The sequence below is a fragment of the Martes martes genome (genome assembly GCF_963455335.1).
Source record: "Martes martes genome assembly, chromosome: 4".
In the NCBI taxonomy this organism is placed as follows: domain Eukaryota; kingdom Metazoa; phylum Chordata; class Mammalia; order Carnivora; family Mustelidae; genus Martes; species Martes martes.
Window position 1 is genome coordinate 190,583,350 of NC_137891.1, and position 18,669 is coordinate 190,602,018.

Genomic DNA, 18,669 nt, shown 5'->3' on the forward strand with positions numbered 1-18,669 from the left:
GGCAGGGGTGGGCAGTTGGGGTCCCGAGTCCCGCTCTTCCACGGGATGGAGCGCCTCCAGCTCCCTGACCAGCGAGCGAGACCTGGGAGAGCAGGCTCTGTTCTTGCCAACTCAGGACCTGTCCCCTGCCCCAGCGGCTGCCTGACCCAGGTCCCGGAGAGAGGGGTGGGGATGAGGAGTGTGAGTACTGGGTGCTGGACGGTGGGGGCCAGAGGCAGGGGCATGGGGACAGCACCCCAGAGGACCAGGCTGGGGGAGCTGAAGGCAGCAGACCCTATGGAGCTAGAAGGGAAGCGAACGAGGTGCGGGCTTTGTGGGAGCAGGGAAGCCCCGGCTGCGGCCAAGGTCTGGAATGGGCCTGGGTTGGGGGGCCGGGGGATCACCGTCCCGAGGCTGGAAGCCTCGACAGGGCGGCCTGCGGGCTGGAGGAGCTGAGCCAGGTGGGATGCCGGCGGGGGCTCCTTGGGGCCGGGGGAACTGGGTTCGGGAGGCCTGAGAGGGCCGGAGCAGACAGGGACTGGTGTGGGGAGGGAGCAGAGGAAGAGGCACTCGGCCAGACCAGGCCGGGGGGCTTGGCACTCCGTGTTCTCCATCCAGGCCTTGCGCCCAGAGTGACAGCGGCACACCAGGCCAGCGGGGTCAGTGCCAAGCTGCTGGCCGACAGCTGGGAGGCTCCGGGGGAGCATTTCGGGTGGTTCTTGGAAAGCGCCCTGTCCGGCTGCCGAGCCCAGTGGAGAGCTGCGCCCCGCTCTTCATGGCGGAATATGTGCCCCGACAAATGGCTCCCTTCTGCCCTGGGTCTGCCTTCTCCCCGGGGCCCTGTGCCGGCCTACCACGCTCAAGGGTCGGTAAGACCCTACCCGTGCCGCCCCCCCCCCAACCCCTTCCCCAACTCCCTGCTTAGCAGGGACCCCACCGGCCGGGAGAGAACAGGGTCAGAGACGACCTCACAGTCCGCCGGGGGAAGAGAAAGGGGCAGTGAGGGCGACGCAGCAGCGGGTCGGCGGCAGCCCACCAGCGGGGCGGACACGGGGACTTCTGGCGGACACCACGTCCCCAGGGTCCATCCTTCCGCGGCCCCAGGCCGGGAGCCTGGGAGGCGGCCTGCGTCTCGCCCCGGGGGCAGGACGCGCGGGGCACGAGCCAAAGCGCAGAGCCCGGAGCGGAGCGGGGAGGGGGGCGCCGCGCAGGCCAGCCCTGGTGGGGGGCAGCGGCGGGGCGGGGCGGGACCCCGGGGCGGACACCCCCCCCCCCTCCGCCGCCCCGAGCCCGCCCCAGGCAGGCACCAAGCGCAAAAGTCCGAGAATCTTTTTATAAAACACGGCGCGGGGGCTTGCGAAGGCGGCGGGGGGACGTGGCTCCGGAAGGCGGCGGGCGCGGCCGGGGCGCGGGGCGGGGGGGCTACACGAAGATCTGGATGCGGTCGCGGATGGGCTGGCGGCAGATGGGGCAGGCGCTGAGCGCGGCGCCGCAGGGTGCGCACGCGCCGTGGCCGCACTGGAACACGAGGCGGATGTGGCTGTCGATGCAGATGGGGCAGGTGATGCGCTCCTCCATCTGCCGGTAGCGGCTCTGCAGCTCCTCCACCAGCTGCCGCGGCGGGTCGGGCGCCGGGGTCGCGCTGGCCACCTCCGTGCCGTCTGCGGGCCGGCATCGGGGAGGGGGCAGGGGTGAGGGCAGGCGGGGCCGCGAGCCGGGGGGGCGGGGCGGGGCGGGGCGCGGGCACGCACCTGGGCGCAGCTTCTTGCCGATGGCCACCTGGCACCTGATGCACTTCTTCATCCTGCGCGCGCACTCTGCGGGGCGGGGGTCGGTCGGGCGGGTGCGCGTGGGCTCGGGCACCCCCCCCGCACCCCCGCAGCCCCCGCACTCACCCTCGCACACCGTGCGGTGCTGGCACGGCGAGAACAACACCAGCAGCGCCAGCTCCGAGCACACCAGGCACTCGGCGGCCTCGGGCCCCGACGGCGCGGCCACGTGCAGGTTCGTCACGGTGTTGGGGGGGCCCAGCACCATCCTCGGGCCCGCGGCCGCGCCCCCGCCGCCGCCCGCGTGCCGCTCCCTGCGGTGGGAGGAGGGGGCTTGAAGGCGGCCCCGGTGCGGGGAGGGTGCCCGGGCCCGCCCCCCGCCCCGCCGGGCTCACCGGAAGCGCTGCGCGCAGCCCTGCAGGGCCTTGAGCACGCGGCCCTCGGCGGCCAGGTCCAGCGGGCTCCGGCCGCGATGGTTGGCGTAGCTCACGTCGGCGCCCTCCAGCGCCAGGAAGCAGGCGATCGCCGCGCCCACCGTCAGCTCCCCGCTGCCCGGGAGGCCCGAGGCCTGTAGCTGGGTGGCAGACAGAGGCCGGTGAAGGCAGGCGCCCCGGAGCAGGCCCCAGGGCCGGCCTAGTGGCCGTCGGGGACGCCCTACCAGCTCCTGACTGCCTGGGCCTCGGTCAGAGCCTCAGGCACCCCATCGCCATCTGAGGCTGCTGGAGCAGGAGGGAGGCAGACAGGAAAAGGGCCCCCACCAGGGAGCCCCAGGCCAGGGGCTGAGTTCCCAGACGGTACCCCCCCCACACCCACCCCACACCCCATCCCCTTTCCTAGGCTGGTCAGGCCACGCTGCCCTGACGGGTGGCAGAAAACGCCTCTGGCAAACCCCAGCGCCCCAGCCCAACCTGCCCCCGCGAAGGCCTGGCTCCCCGGGCAGTCGCCCACAGCCGAGGTGGACAGTCCCTCAGGCCCGCCTGTTGCCTGCAGCCGGGCAGTCCGGCCCACTTCTGCAGCACCCAGATCCACACTTCCTCACCCTGGACAGCAGCTGCAAGGGCCCTGGGTCCCCCGCGGCCCCATCAGCCACCAGAGGCAGCAGCTGATGACGCTGCAGCGCCACGTGCAAGGCCGTGTCCCCCTCCTCGTCCTCGGCATTGACGCTGCAGCCCGCGTCCACCAGCAGCGGCACCAGCCCCACGTGCGCCTGCCGCACGGCCAGGTGCAGCGGGGACTGGAGCTTCCGGTTGCGGACATTCACGTCACAGCGGCCCTGAGGGAGGGGCGGAGGGGGGTGGGCACCGGCTCAGCCCAGGGACCCCAGCTGGGGCCTGACCCCCAGGGCCCCGGGCTGCTCCAGCACCCAGTGTCCACACCTCGCGGATGAGAATCTGGGCCACCTCCCGGTGGTTGTTAAGGGCGGCCAAGTGCAAGGCTGTGAAGCCGTCCTCCTTCTTGGCATCCACCAGCTGGCGTGCGCGAGCGAGAATCCTCCTGACAGCTCTGGGGGAGCGGGGAGATGTGCCTGGGGTCCGGACTGTGCCCGCAGTGGCCCACAGCACCACGGGAGTGTGGTCCACGGGTTGTGCCCCTACCCCCCAACTCACAGCGTGTGGCCCTTGAGGGACGCATGGTGCAACAGGGTGAAGCCCTGGCTGTTGGTGGCAGTGACGTCGATGCCCGGCACCTCGGTGAGGACCTCCACGATGCCGCTGGCGCCAGCGCCCGCCGAGATGGCACAGTGCAGAGGCGTGTTGGCGTGGGCATCCTGCCGGCGGGGGGCCAGTGATCACTCGGCAGGAAGGTCCACGCCATTGTGTCCTCGAGCCCGGGGCCAGCAGACCCAGCACTTACAGGCAGGTTGACATCACAGCCGCGCTCACAGAGGACCCTCACGACCTCCAGGAAGCCCCTCTGCACAGCCACGTGCAGGGCTGCGCTCCGGGTGCCGTTCAGGGCGTTGGCCCCGCAGCCGGAGTTCAGGAGCAAGCGGGCAGCCTCGGGCTGGTTCCTGACAGGAGAGGGAGCAGCAGGGGCGCGATGCCCACTGCCCTGCGGCGTGCCCCGCCCACACCGCACCCCGGCCCAGGCCTCACCCCAGGGCGGCGTAGTGCAGCGCCGTGTTGCCCTCGTCATCTGGCAGGTCCGCGGCCGCCCGGGCCTGCAGCAGCAGCCGCACCAGCTCCACCTGGCCCAGGTAGGAGGCCACCTGCAGGGCCGTCCTTCCCTGGTTCTTGGTGTCCACCTGCCGGGAGAGCCCACGGTCAGTCCCTGGTCCTCCTCCCCGCTCCCCGGGGCTGGCTAAAGAGAGGGCAGGGGGGTGTCGGGAGCTCGCCTGCTCGGGGTGCCGCCTCAGCAGGTCCAGGGCCCCGGCCGTACTGCCCAGGGCCACCTCCACCACCAGTCTCCCCGGGTGCTCAAGGTCACTCTTCTGGGCTCGCAGCTTGTCCAGGGCGACACTCAAGGAGCCTAGGCGGGGCAGGGCTCCAGTTAAGGGGTGGCCCAGGGCGGCCCAGCCTCCTGCCGGCCACCCCAGCCGGGCTCACGCACTTTTGTTCTCCCTGGCACGCTCAGCCACGTCCAGGTTGGTGTCCTCCTCGGGCCGGTAGGCCACCAGGCAGGAGGGGCTGAAGGTCCAGGGCTGACCGCCAACCGCCACACGCAGGTTCCCGTCCCGGAAAACCTTCACCACCTTCCCGACGCGGCCCAGGGCCTGAGCGGGGAGAGAGGAAGGTCACAGGCGGGTCTCCCCGCGGGGCGGGAGGGGAGGTGGGGCTGGGCACCGGGGCACTCACAGGAGCCATGTCATCTGTCCACTCGCCGTGCCCAGCCTGCAGCCGCTTCACGGTGTCAAGGTCATCGATGACCCGCACCACGTCGCCCACCCAGAAGGCGTTGTGCTGAGTGAGAGAGAGAGGCACGTGAGGGGCACCCCCAGGCAGGTGTGGCTGCCCTGGGCCATGGGGCAGGAGGGCACCTCCCCCGAACAGGCAGACCTGAACCCGACCCAGCCCCTGCCTCAGAGGTGGAGGAGAGTCACACGTGACCAGGTCCGTCCTGGGCGGGCAGCCCTGGAGCCGTGGGGGTGACCGCCAGCCAGCCAGCCAGGCAGTGGCATCCGGAGCAGACCAAAACCAACTCCGGGGTGAAAGCCAAGGTGGGCCTGTCCCGACACTCAGACGGAGAAGCAGATGGCACGGCACAGGGGGTGGGGGTGGGACCCTGGGACAACCAGGGGGCGGGGCCAGACTACCATGGGAGTGGGGGTCAGGAGCCACTCCTCCCCCATCCCCAAACCTTTCCTGGTCACTTCCCCCACACCTGCGCCCTCCCCTGTATGAGACTGACTGCAAACCATGGGTCTCACGGCACCCCCCCACCCCCCCCACCTTCTAGGGGCCAGAACTCCAGGTCCAGAGCCCAGTGCTAGGGGTACACGCCTCACCCAGGGCCCTGATCCGCGTAACGCTGTGCCCACCCCGTCCCCGCCACCCGGGGCTGTGTCCACCCTCTTCCTAAAGGGCCTTTCCACCGCCCCCGAGTGCTCCCCGTGCCACACCACTGAGGAACATTTTAGAAGGTGACTCCCCACACGTAGTGCTGCAGCGGCCTCTTGGCCCAGCAGGATGAAAGCGAGTGCCCGGGCTGCCGCCAGCCTCCACCAGTGCCCAGCACCTCACCTGCCTCTGTCCCTTCACGCCAGGATCCCCTCCCTACGAAACTCAGCCCCTCTGGACCCCACAAAGCCCTCCCCTGTTCCCTAGGGACTGGAGAAAGGCACTCCCAGAGCCGATGAGGTACACGGAGGGGTGCAGAAGCGAACAGACGGGGCTCAGCCCAGCCCCCCATGCACCTTGGTGAGAGCCCCAGGGTGGAAGGTCCAGCGCGTCTCGCGGCCGAACTGCACGCGCACGTCCCCACGGTCCGTGATGCGGTGCACGGTGCCCGTCTGTCCGATAAACTGTGGCGGGTCACGGAGGCTGTGGCTGGGTGGAGCGGGAGGGCTGGGGGTCCAGAGGGTGTGGGGAGGGCGGGCACGGGGGCTCAGCAGGCGGGGCGGCTCACCTCCGCCATCCGGGGGTTCCACCCGCCGTGGCCTTCCTGCATCTCCCTCAGGATGTCTGTGTCCAGCAGACACTTAACCTTGTCCCCGTGCTGGAAAGGCTGGCCATCGGCACTCACCCTGCGCTGTAGCTCCGCCGGCTTGCCTGAGGGCGGGCGACAGGCCCCCCTTCAGCAGCGGCGTCCCTCCACTCGGCAACGCCACCCAGCCCCGACCCAGCGCTGCCCCAGGACCCAGCCAGGGCAGGAGGGCAGCTGGGCAGCAGGTGTGGTGTCCTTGGGGCCAAACCCTACCGAGCCTTGGGAGATGCTCCTTATAGTAGAAGCCACCAGCTGCCTCGCCCACACACTTGAGGTCCACCTTGCCCTTGTGGCCCACACGGTACACATTGGTGGTGCCATCGGCCCACGTCACACTGGCCACGCTCCGGCCCGTCTCCACGTCCCAGCCACGGATGTCCACCACTCGGCCCGGCTTCCCTTCCCCTCCTGGAGGGACAAAGGCCCCATGGCAGGCTAAGCCGGTGCCACAAGGCTCACACGTAGCCAGCGGCAGCCTAGACCCCCACTCACCGTCCTGTGAGCCCCACTCCCAGTCCGGGCCCCGCACCACCTTCGCGCCTTGGAAGATGCCCCTCAACGGGATCCTTGGGAGGCCCTGGCGGGGACTCAGGGTGACCCTGCAAGAGAGCGAGTGGGTGCTGGGCCCCGTGGGAGGCAGGGCGAGGGTGTGAGCCCGGCCCCACCCAGCTCTCGGGGAGGAGGGCTGGCCCCGCTGGTCAGTGCCCTCCACTCTGGGCCCCCTCACAGCATGGCCTCCACATGCGCCGTCCTCCCTCCACACCTGCTGCTCCCTACTCCCTAGTGAGCTGCTGAGTTGTTAGGGTCGCCCCAGAGCTCAGGGCGCAGCCTGGCCCAGGGAGGGCTCAGCACAGAGAAACAGAAGAGTGAGGACACAGGCTTGCCCAGAGGCGCCCAGACAGCTGGTCCCCCTTCCTGCTCTGGCCGGCAGGCAGCTGGGATCGAACACACACCCCTCCCCTCGGCGTGGGGACCCGTCCAGGAGATGGGGCAGCAGCCTCTTGTGGGTGGGGCCTCTGGGTGGCCGCCCCAGCCCAGGAGATCCTCCCAGCTTCATTCCCTCCACACGCCCCCTCCAGCGACAGAGCCCCCTAGGCTGGCCAGCAGGGTGTCCCCAGCTGTGTCTCTGGGTTAGTTCCCAGCACGGGCCACTGGGGCTCCCACCGGGGATGCTGGCCACACAGGCCATCACGGGGCCCCCAGCACAGCTGCCCGGGGGAGCCAGCCACACCCGGTTCTAGGGCTGGTGCCAGGACAGACACCCCGCCCCCAGCACCAACCCCTGCAGGCCCGCTCCGGTGGACAGGGCTAACCTCCATGGGGCGTGGGGGCTGGTGTCAGTGACCACGCCACTGGAGGGACCGCGACCTCGGTCACTCTTCCAGGAGGCAGCTCAGGAAGGGCTCGAGCTGCAGCCTGGGGCGCGTGAGGCCGGCTCCAGGCCCGGGGGGCCGCCGGCTAGGAACTCACGGGCGGGAGTGGGCCGTCTCGTAGCGCTCGAAGGCGTGGGCCAGGTCGTGCCGGTTGTGCATGTAGCACTGCGTGCACAGGTCGTAGTCGAAGCAGACGCGGCACTTCCAGCGCATGCCCCGCAGCCCGTGCTTCTTGCAGCAGTCGCAGATGATGTTGGGGTGGCGGACGCCTGGGGGCAGGGGAAGGTCAGGGGGCCCCGGGCCCCGCCCCCACCCCCACGCCCCAGGCGCTGCCGTGGACTCACGCACGCACCGATCTGCGCGTTGTCGTAGAGCAGCAGGTCATGCGCGCCCTGGTAGCCTGCGCGGTAGTTGGTGCGGGTGCCGTGGTCCCACTGCACGACTACCGTGCGGTCAGGGGTCGAGGGGCTACCGTGGCGGCCAAGCTCCACCACCGTGCCCACGCCGCCCTCACCGCCATCCTGCTGGCCCCACTTCCAGTCCACGCCGCGCACCACACGCATGCCCACCTGCACGCCTGCCTGGGGGTCTGGGTCCATGGTGGGTGGCACTGCTCCAGGACCTGCAGGCAGACGGCACCCTCAGGCCACATCGAGGCCACACAGGCTCTCACCGGCTCTGGGAGGGCTGCCGCGGAGGCAGGTGGGGACAAGTCTGGGAGAGCTAGGCAGGGAGGGGGAGGGGAGCATGTGCAAAGGCCCCGAGGCTGCAGGAAGAGTGGTAAGCGCATGCGCTATGGACCAAAGGAGGCTCACCTGGCCGACGGCCAGCAGCAGGGGACACTAGTCTGGGAAGTACAAGTGGCACCTGTCCTGGAGGAAAGCTGGGCACCTCTGTGGAAAGGCCCCTCCAGCCACTATGACACCCTGCCTCCAGGTGATCACAGGCAGAAGTGGGGGGGGGCAGTCCTGGCGAGAGGACGGCGGACCCCCAGGAACAAGACCTGGCAAATGCCCACAGGGGGTCCACCTGTGCGGGCAGACCCAGTTCCGGGTGGTTGGCACACAGGGGGCTACCAGGACCTACTGTTCTGACATTGGTGGGTCTGTACTGCAGAGATCGACACGAAGTAAGACAACCAGGCTTTCAGAAGAAAACAGACTCTCGTTCGTGCGGCCGGGGAGTTAGGCTGCGCCCAAGTCAGGAACCAGCGTCCATCAAGACACCATGAAGAGACTAAAAAGTCCGCAGCCCCGAGAAGCCGCCTCTGCCCACAGGGGGCCTGTCTCCACGGCATGCAGGGAACGCAGGCACCCTGAGGTAAAGGGGCACAGCCCTGGCACAGGTGCCCCCTGCCAGACTCATCAGGGTTCTGGTCACCAGGCCACTACTCACGAGGGGGACGCCACCCAGGTCGGGGGACAGTGCCTTGAGGTCACTTGAGCTTCTGCAGGACTTCGGCCCACCCGCTCCAGACTGTACCAGAAGAAGGGGGCACCTGTGTTCACAGCAACACCGTCCCCTCTCCTCAAGGGTGAACTGGGTCATGAGATGGGATTTACCCCCAAGGGAGCCTCAACCCCCACCCCGTACTATCCACAGCCCACAGCTGGGAGGCAGAGCTGTGCAGATGCTGAAGGAAAGCAGCCACGTGCCCACCACTGGAATCCATTTACAAAAAGTTCCCGAAGCAGGGAGACAGCGATGCAGGCCACCACGGGGCTCTGCGACACAGGACCGTCCTACTTCCTAATCTAGCTGCTGATTACAGGCCAATCACTTATGACCTGGAACCTGGTACTATTATTTTTTAAAGATTTACTTATTTATTTATTTGACAGACACATCACAAGTAGGCAGAAAGGCAGGCGGGAGCCCTGCTGAACAGGAAGCCTTGATGCGGGGCTCAATCTCCAGGACCCGGGGATCATGACCGGAGCCGAAGGCAGAGGCTTTACCCCACTGAGCCACCCAGGCGCGCCTGGAAACCTGGTATTATATGTTTCTTAATAAAGTAGTTTTGTAATTAATGACACAGCTAGATTTGAATGACGGTTAAGAGAGAAAATCAACAGGACTTGGAGAGGCCCAGGGACTCCCAGACTGTAAGAGGGCAGTCAGCACCCCACTTCCGGAGGGGGTCTGCCATCCCGCCAGCAGGGCTCTAAGGCTAGAAAACCAGCTGGCCCGGGTGTGTCTGGCCGTCTCCTCACGGTGCGCCCAGGAGGCTGGGGGCAGACCGAGGCTGGCTGGGTGTGGCTGAGGACCAGCCAGGTCACTGCCAGCTCCCACTACGGCCCGGGGGCCCCCCTCAGCCACAGGACACTGGCCAACAACACGGGAGGGAAACCACGCGTCGCCCCTCTGCCTGGGCCCCTCCCCAGGATCCCGCATCCTGCCCCACCCCCAAGGCCGACCCTAGGCATCCCAGGCCTGGCCCCCCCAGGAAACACTGCCACCCACCGGAGGCCACTGGTGGGCAGAGAGGAGGGATGGTGGCCAGGCTTTGCCAGGGGTAGGAGCTGAGCCCCATGGGCCATCTGACACCCGCCCTCTGCCCAGCTCCACTCCGAGACCCGTATCCAGCACAGGGTGGGCAGGGCTGGGCCAGACTCAGTCTGTGCCCCAGACTCACATGGGTAGGATCCAGCTCCGACTTCTGCAAATTCTCCTCCCTCCTGCACAGGCTCCTTGTGGCGGTGGCTTCTCCACCCTGCCCACGCAGGACCTCCAGGGGCTTCCGCAGAAGCAGGTGGGTGTTTTGGAACCATAAACCTTCCCAACCCACGGACTAATCAGGAGCCTTTCCATGAAGAAACTCCTCACCTCGTGGGCCACTCGGCCTCCTTGTCCTGTCACTCCCTGGCTGTCTTCCCTTCCGTGCTCTGGCCCCTGCTAACATGGGGCACCTGAGCCAAGAGCTTCTCATTTCTTCTACAGAGCAGTGCCAAGCCCAGGCCTGCGCCGCAAGAACACCCCCGAGAAAGCCTGGGACCCCCGGGCACCAACAAGCTCCAGACGGGGGAGGGACGCCACGGGCTCCCGCCGGCCGGGTCCCCATCAGCAGCTGCTACAGATACGCAAGCCGGGCAGAGCCGCACAGTCCGAGCTGGCGGCCTGCGTGCCTCCTCCCCTGCCTCCCTCTTCGGGGAACCTGCTCGCTGGGAAGCCACCAGAACCGCTATTCCTTGCCCTTCCCACAGGCCCCTCTGAGCTACACTCAGCCAGAGTGTGCCCCGTCCCAGGCAACCACGAGCCCAAACGTGCGTTGAGCAGACAGCCCCACTGCAGGCCCCTGCTGGCAGGGGCACCCCACCTGCAGAGCCCAGAAATCGGCTCCACACGGAAATAAAGGACTCAGGGCAGGAAAGGACCCAAGTGTCCTGGGCCATTCTAGGGCCGGCCGCTCAGCCTGCCCACCTGCTGGCATTAGGGATCCCCGGGCCACACGCTACAGGAGCATTTCCAACAGGACCCAGGGGCACCTGAGAAGGACAGCAAGCTACCTTGGAGCCTCCTGGTCTCCTCCCCTCCCCTGCCCCGCACAGGTCTTGACGTCTGACCTCTGCTTCAGCATCTCCATCCAGCACGGTGCCACCTCAACTCAGGCCCGAGCAGAGCCTCCAACAGCACCCCCCGCCCCCCCGCTGTCCCTTCCTACAGGGCCTCGGAAGCATCCTGGCACGGAATTCGAGCATGGGGGGCCGGGGGGCTTTCCAAGTCTCTCCACCCGTCTGCCTGGTCTTTGTCGCTGTCGTCACCGTCGTCCCTGGGGCCCAGCGCTGAGAAGGCTCCATGGGACGTCAGGTGCCCAGCTCTCCTGGTATCAGGGCTCACTACTTTTCTTCGGCAGATCCCACCAGGGTGTGTGGGGAGGGGGTGGCAAGTGGGGAATGGCCCAGGCTCAGGAGTCGGGAGGCAGTGACCAAACCCAGAGAGGCTACAGAGGGAGGGAGCACCCACTTCACAGGGAATATTCCCCGGCAGACTGCTTTCTGTTTCTTCCTTTGCCGGAAAAGCTGTATTCTGACATTTTCCTCAGAGCTTACAGGCCATACCCCTGCCGGGCACCCAAACCCCGGCAGAGACTGTCAAGACATTTGTTTAAAATAACTCTGTGGGGGCGCCTGGGTGGCTCAGTTGGTTGGGCGACTGCCTTCGGCTCAGATCATGGTCCTAGAGCCGCGGGATCGAGTCCTGCATCGGGCTCCCGGCTCCACAGGGAGTCTGCTGCTTCTCCCCTCTCATGCTCTCTCTCCCTCTCTCTCTCTCTCTCTCTCTCAAATAAATAAAATCTTTTTAAAAAATAAAATAAAATACAATGACTCTGCAGCAGAGGTGTCTGGTTGCCTCAGTCGGTTAAGCGTCTAACTCTTGATTTCGGCTCAGGTCATGACGTCAGGGTCGTGAGATCAGGCCCCTCCGGCTCCACGCTCAGCGGGGTCTGCTTAAGAATCTCTCTCCATCTCCCTCGGACCCTCCCCCTCACTGACATGCGAGGACGCATGGGCTCTCTCGCTCGCTCTCTAAAAAAAGAGAAAGACTCTGAGCCGGTCAAAGCACGGGACTGGAAGGACAGACGCACACTTAGCAAAAGTTAACTCACCTTAGAACACAGACCAGCCTCGAGTCAGCGCTCCAGAAACTCAGCGGCTACTTCTCGGGTCACAAATCGGAGAGCCCCCGAGATTTCCTGTTGGAAACTAGCAGCCATGCCGACACAGAACACAGCAAACCACACAGGCAGCCAACAAGCAAGTCTGGAGAAAACGGTTTTTAAAAGGCAGTTTTACATTTTTAGCGTCTAACCACCTCAAGCAAACAGGCAGGCATCTGGGTCTGTTTTGTCGGGCACTAGTCTCTCTTGTCTCAAGGAACCGCCAGCTCTGGGAGGGCAGAACGACTTCCAAAACACACGTTAGGGCGGCACAGAAACAAGAAGTTTTCCCTATTTGTGAATATTTTATTGGAAAAACTTTTAAAAGCCATAAAGATCCAATCCCATTTAGCTAGGAGGTTGGCAAGTTGCCTTTATTCAGAAGAACACAGTTACATGACACTGACATGACGTGCGACAGGCGGCCGCCACTCCTTTCCCTGTGCCTCCGGCTGTGCCCGGCGATGCTGTCTGAGCGACACCATGTGGGGCACAGTCAACCGGCAAAACTGGGTGCATCACGGGCTCCTGTCATGCAGCAGGTCTGGCTAAGGCAAAGGTGGACATTCTGGGTGTTGGGGAGTCTGACCCATTAGCGACTGGGAGGAAGCCCTGAGACAGAGCACCCAGGAACCCCAGCTTGGCCCAGCAAGAAGACACCAGCTGGCGGAAGGCCCGAAGGAAGACCGGGGCCGTCGTCACCTGAATCTCGGCAGAGATGGAGGCCCTCAGGCACCCTGCAGACTGGGACGTCCTGCCCCAACCACTGCACTGGCCACTCCGCGCGGGGGCAAGGCATTCAGACACTTGTTGCATCTGGAGCAACAGGCCAGGAGGGGACCTGCCAGGAAGGGCCGCATCTGCCAAGGCTTCCATTTGGCCTGCCTCACCCCCTGCCCCGCAGGTGCCCACCAGGTGCCGCAGCTCCGGCACCCCTCCTTATTTCTTCAATGGGTTCTGAACGCAGAGGACTGGCAAGCCGCATCATCTATCAGCCCCCCGCGCACAGACACACACACTCAGCAACAACCCAAACTCCTCTGACACGGCATCAAACAGAAACCACAGGATGAAACAGCAGATCCAAACCGTCACAGCACAAGCTTCTCAAGAGCTCACCTGTCCGGTTGTCCAGTCGCCCCCCCTGCCCGCCTTGAGCCTGCCGGCTGCAGCCCTGGCGCCTGGAGACCTGGGGATTGGCCTCTAGCCTTGCCGAGCGTCCAAGCCCAGAGCCATCCAGCCCTGTGGCGCCTGGGAGATGCCAAGACGCACAGTTAGCACCGCCGACGGGACCGCGGCGGGCGGACGGAGCCGGCCGGTCTGCTCCTGGGCTGCCCGCTGCCTACATGCCCATTTCCGTGCCAACACCGCGACGCCCAGCGCTGTCCCGGGGGCCTGCCTCCCGCCTTGCAGGGCTTCCCTGGGCTCTGGCGGCCTCGCTCCCGCTGCAGCAGTCCTTCTGCCGCGCGCAGGAGCCGCAGCGCCCGAACACGACCTGCCGCCGGGAGCGGAGCCGGAGGGCTGGCGGCCCGGGCGCTGCAGACGTCAGGGCCCGGCGCTGCGTCCCGGCCGAGGCTCCGCGGGGACAAGCGGGGGCGGGTCGGGCCGGACTGGGCAGGGCGGACGCGCACCCCCAAGCGTGACCCCGCCCCACCAGCCCGGGGCCGCCCCGCCTCCTGCCGTCCCATCCCCCTTCCTCGGGAAGCCGCCCCGGGCCCCGGTCGCGGCCAGACCCTAGTGCCCCCGTCGACCCCTCCACTTGCCCGTAAGTTTGCGTCCCGCCCGCTCGGCCTGGGGGTTCCAGGGGCCGAAAAGCGCCGAGTCTATCTGCCAATGGCCTGCCGAGCGGCCTCGGTGTGTGGGACAGCCCGCCCGCGGCCCCGCTGCTGCTCAACCCCGCCAGCCAGGCCGCCCTGCCGCGCCGCGACCACCGGCTGAGGCCGCCGAGGACCCCGAGCCCGGAGCGCCTGGGGCCGCCGCGGGGCCTGCCGGGAGTTGTAGTCTGCAGCCCACTGGCGCTGGAGGCGGCGGGGAGGGTCTGAACCACAATTCCCAGGAGGCTCCGCGGCGGCGGTGACGCACGCGGCCGCAGGAGGCGGGACGTGAGGGAAGGAATCCCGGCCGGTGTCCCGAGAGCGACGGGAAGCCTCCCGCCCTGCTCCCGGGAACGGCCCGGGCTCGCCTCTGCGCCAAACGCCGACGGAAGGCGCGTTCACATCGGACAGCGTGTAGTGCACGTCGTCAGAAGGCGGCGGCGGCCTCCTCGGCGGACCTGTCCCCGCGCCGCGGGCCGGGGGCGCGGAGCCGAGCAGCGGCGCCTGGACTGGAAGGAGCCGGGCTGCTTGTCCGGCCGGGCGCCGAGGCCCTGGCACCCAGGAGGCCACCGAGGACCGGGCTCGTGCGGACCGGGCAAAGGGGGCCACGCCGCCGGGACCCGAGGCCAGCGCGGCCGGGACGCGGAGCTCGCGGTCACGCCCCCTGGCGGGAGGAGGCGGGACTCCCGCCGGAAGTGCGTCACCTCGCGTCGGCACGACGTGGCGCGGCTCTGAGGCCCTCGGCGCGGGGACGCTGCCCGTTGCCGTGGAGACGGAGGGCGCGCGGAGGCGTCCCGGCCGCGGACTCCTCCGACTAGGTTTGTCTGAAAACCAGAGTGACGCGGGCCGGTGGCTTTGACTCCCGCGGAGCCGCGGCCGTCCTCCCCCGCGGCGCCTGGAGTCCGCCGGCCGGAGCCCCCCGATCTCCCCGCCCCCGGAGCCCCCCGACCTCCCCGGCCCCGGAGCCCCCCGACCTCCCCGGCCCCGGAGCCCCCCGACCTCCCCGGCCCCGGAGGACCCCGGCCCCGGAGCCCCCCGACCTCCCCGCCCCCGGAGCCCCCCGACCTCCCCGCCCCCGGAGCCCCCCGATCTCCCCGGCCCCGGAGCCCCCCGATCTCCCCGCCCCCGGAGCCCCCCGACCTCCCCGGCCCCGGAGCCCCCCGATCTCCCCGCCCCCGGAGCCCCCCGGACACCGGCCCCGGAGCCCCCCGACCTCCCCGGCCCCGGAGCCCCCCGACCTCCCCGGCCCCGGAGCCCCCCGATCTCCCCGTCCCCGGAGCCCCCCGGACACCGCCCCCGGAGCCCCCCGACCTCCCCGGCCCCGGAGCCCCCCGACCTCCCCGCCCCCGGAGCCCCCCGACCTCCCCGGCCCCGGAGCCCCCCGACCTCCCCGGCCCCGGAGCCCCCCGACCTCCCCGGCCCCGGAGGACCCCGGCCCCGGAGCCCCCCGACCTCCCCGGCCCCGGAGCCCCCCGACCTCCCCGGCCCCGGAGCCCCCCGACCTCCCCGGCCCCGGAGCCCCCCGACCTCCCCGGCCCCGGAGGACCCCGGCCCCGGAGCCCCCCGACCTCCCCGGCCCCGGAGCCCCCCGACCTCCCCGGCCCCGGAGCCCCCCGACCTCCCCGGCCCCGGAGCCCCCCGACCTCCCCGCCCCCGGAGCCCCCCGATCTCCCCGGCCCCGGAGCCCCCCGGACACCGGCCCCGGAGCCCCCCGACCTCCCCGGCCCCGGAGGACCCTGGCCCCGGAGCCCCCCGACCTCCCCGGCCCGGGCCCGCCGCGCCGACCCCGGCCCAGCCGCGCATCTCCCCCCCGCGCCCCTGCCGCGGCTCCTGCGCCCCGCGTCTTCCCGGCGTCTGCGCCGCCCCCGTCGCGCTTCCCGCTCCCGTCGCCCAGGCGCCGGGCTCCGTGCAGAGGGCTCCTTCGGAGCGCAGCTCGGACCGGCCCTGCGGCTTGGGGACCCTTCAGCCTGGGGAGGTCTGGGGCCGGCGCTGTGCGTCCAGCCTCCGGCGACGCTGCCGCAGAGTCCGAGGCGCTCGCGACTGGGGCCGGCGCTTTCTCCTCCGACCTTCCCTTCTCTCCTCGGTGCCCTGCAGGGCGGCGGCGGCGGGCCTGCGCGGGGCCCTCTCTGGTCTCCGCACGCAGTTCTCGTCCCCGGGGCTCTGGTCCCGCTTTCATGACCGCGATCAGGACCCCGACTGTCACCCAGGCCCCTGGCTCTGCTCGTGGTGGGTGCCCGCCTCTCAGGTGGGCACTGGACTTCTTGGCACTAACCTGTAACTTGGTTCTCACCTTGTGCCTTCCTGGGAGACCTGGAAGTTACCGTCCGTCCCTTCTGTTAATCCGTTAACCTCGACGGGTGTGTGACTTGCACCAAGAAACCTACACTTGGTTTTCATCCTCTGTTTCTGGCTCCTAAAACCTCTGAATTTCCTAAGTGAGAAGAGTCATAAAAGTGTTTTGATACTCATAAAAAGTCTCTTTCAGCAGCTCCTGAGTTTGTTAATAAGGTTATTTTTGGAAAGTCTTTGTTAACTTTAAAAACAAAAATTCTTTTACCCACAAAAATGGGTTTATTTGGGAATAACAGGGAATTACGATTTGGGATCAGAGAGCTATGGCAAAACGGCAGGCAGGTCCAGAGAACAAAGGAGAGGCTCACGTTATTTTAGGGAGCAGGAAGAGGTTGGGAGGGTGGTTTGGTTTTGGTTTTGGTTTTGTGTTTAAGATTTTATTTATTTATTTGTCAAAGCACAAGCAGGGGAAGTGGCAGAGGGAGAAGCAGACCCCACCAAGCAGGGGGCCTGATGGGGGCTGCATCCCAGGACCCTGGGACCACAACCCGACCCGAGCCGGAGGCAGAGGCTTCACCGACTGAATGAAAGCGCATTGGAGAGAAGCAGGAGGTCAGGGCGAAGATGGGTTCTCACTGCCTGAGCTGCAGGGCAGTGGATTTCTTGGAGGAGATGCAATGCACACCTCCTGGTGGGGCCTGTGATTGGTGGTTCTTGTCGATGGTTCTTCCTCGGGGAGACACGCGTTCCTGTATTTGAGGTTGAGGGGGTACAGCTCCTTCCAGCCTCCCCTTCTAGCATTAGCAGTCCACTTTAGTGAGGCTTCCCTTTGAAAATGTTCATGCTTCTAGGGGCAGGTGAGGGGAGACCATCCATGTGACTGCAGGCTTGGGACTCAGCCTCACCCCGACCTCCTCCAGGGATGGGAGAGGGGCGGGGGCTGAGCCCATTCTCCAGTGACCAATACCTAATCAATCGTGCCCCTGTTATGAAGTCTCAAAGCCCAAAGGACGGGGTCTGGAGCGTGGGGTGGTGGACACGTGGTGTGCCTGGACGGGCATTGGAGCTCCGCACCCTTCCCCCACCCCGACCGCAGGCAGCTGGTCCACAGGGCTGCTCCTGAGTTACAGCCGCTGATCATAAGCTAGTAATCTAGTAAATAAAATATTTCCTTGGGGGGGGGGTCTTGTGGGACTGACCTATGAGCCGGTGAGATCCGATGCTCTCTCCACTTAAATAGTGTTAGAATTGAGTTAAATTGAATTGTTTGTGAGGAAGTGGGAGCATTGTAGGGTCAGAGAGACATTACAGGAAATGTGGTGACCGTGTGTTCCTGAACCAGGGAGGGCACAGGTGAGCCTGCTGCTCCCCTCTGAGCTGTAGTCTGGGTCAACCTAACCCTCATACAGAAGGCCGACCTCCAAGATAGAAAATGAAATAAATTGAGGAGTTAGGATATGGGGTCAAGGTGGTCAGCCTTGGCAGCAACGGGCCTCAAACCCACCACAATGGGTGCGGTTACTCCAGTACCAATAAGCACCCGCACTGACCCGAGTGCATTGGCTCAAACATGGATTGACCAAAGAGAAGCTTCAGGACAGCAGACACTGTGGTGCTGGAACAACCACTGGGAACGATGCCGAAGCGACAGGACCTGTCCACAATGGGATTTGGTCCAAAAAGTCGTGGGAATTTTTAAGGGGATTCAAAGTTTAACAGAATGCAGCAACCAGAAAGGAGAGCATGTCTGCATGCCCGTGCTACCCACCCGCACTGCCCAGTCCAGCCATGGGCGCCGTCAGCACCAGGCCCTAAGGACATAGCTCTCCTTCTGGAGATGGCAACAGTCAAGACAGCGGGGAATCTGGGGCGCCTGGGTGGCTCAGTGGGTTAAAGCCTCTGCCTTCGGCTCAGGTCATGATCCCAGCGCCCTGAGATCAAGCCCCACATCGGACTGTCTGCTCAGTGGGGAACCTGCTTCCCTTCCTCTCTCTCTGCCTCTCTGCCTACTTGTGATCTCTGTCAAATAAATAAAATCTTAAAAAAAAAAAAAAAAAGGACAGCGGGGAATTTACCCCTGACAGGGGATCTATTCCACCAGAACAATCCCGGCTTCGGTGGCTACGCACTAATTTTGCAATGGGGCCAGTGTAACAGTTTGACTATCAGCATGGGGCTGTTTTTGGTCCCCTGCACGGTGACTTTCGTCCTCCTCATTGGCATTGAGAACCTCCGAGACTTCTGGCACTTTGCCAGAATCGGAGACAAGGGCCACCTTCATCCCGGACGAGCAGTGCTCACCTACGGCCGCCCTGTGAAGCCAGAGTCCCCACCGACTGCTGCAGTAAAACACGGCACTCTTCCAGCTTGGATTCAAGAGGGTTTGGAACCTGAGGGGCACCCGGGTGGCTCAGTTGGTTGAGCATCTGTCTCCGGCTCAGGTCATGATTCCAGAGCCCTGGGATCGGCCCCACGTCGGGCTCCCTGCTCAGCGGGGAGCCTGCTTCTCCCTCTCCCTCTGCTGCTCCCCTACTCAGGCTTTCTCTCTGTGTCAAATAAATAAAATCTTAAAAAAAAAAAAAAGGAAAAGCAGAAGTTGGAGCAAGAAAAAAATGGAACAATAATGGTCACAATTTTCCAGA

General features: G+C 66.3%; 1 protein-coding gene across 5 annotated transcripts; it reads right to left on the bottom strand.

The window, feature by feature from the left end:
• Positions 1-1,298: 1,298 nt before the first annotated feature.
• Positions 1,299-13,473, bottom strand: MIB2 (MIB E3 ubiquitin protein ligase 2). Of its 5 annotated transcripts, none has more exons than XM_080800463.1 (20): positions 13,041-13,473; positions 11,871-12,024; positions 7,617-7,886; positions 7,362-7,533; positions 6,384-6,490; positions 6,105-6,299; positions 5,814-5,956; positions 5,602-5,697; positions 4,544-4,648; positions 4,299-4,461; positions 4,084-4,217; positions 3,845-3,993; positions 3,603-3,759; positions 3,356-3,516; positions 3,125-3,251; positions 2,788-3,021; positions 2,144-2,322; positions 1,875-2,062; positions 1,731-1,796; positions 1,299-1,640 (listed from the first exon to the last, which is right to left on the bottom strand). In XM_080800463.1, exons 3-20 carry the CDS (start codon positions 7,861-7,863, stop codon positions 1,402-1,404), a joined length of 2,862 nt encoding a protein of 953 aa, XP_080656589.1. In that variant the 5' UTR covers positions 7,864-7,886; positions 11,871-12,024; positions 13,041-13,473; the 3' UTR covers positions 1,299-1,401. The 5 variants fall into 5 exon arrangements, with proteins under 5 accessions (XP_080656589.1, XP_080656587.1, XP_080656590.1 ...); XM_080800461.1 differs by having other exon boundaries at positions 5,602-5,709; XM_080800464.1 differs by lacking the exons at positions 11,871-12,024; positions 13,041-13,473 and adding an exon at positions 8,080-8,154 and having other exon boundaries at positions 5,602-5,709; positions 7,617-7,706; positions 7,834-7,886.
• Positions 13,474-18,669: the final 5,196 nt, after the last annotated feature.

What these genes read in the sequence shown, in the direction of transcription:
- MIB2 (XM_080800461.1), bottom strand. Translation starts at nt 7,863, where the DNA reads ATGGACCCAGACCCCCAGGCAGGCGTGCAGGTGGGCATGCGTGTGGTG. An exon ending in TGAGGCGGCACCCCGAGCAG is followed by an intron (nt 3,994 to 4,083) that starts GCGAGCTCCCGA and finishes CTCTCCCGGCAG; the next exon opens with GTGGACACCAAGAACCAGGG. An exon ending in CTGCACTACGCCGCCCTGGG is followed by an intron (nt 3,760 to 3,844) that starts GTGAGGCCTGGG and finishes CTCTCCTGTCAG; the next exon opens with GAACCAGCCCGAGGCTGCCC.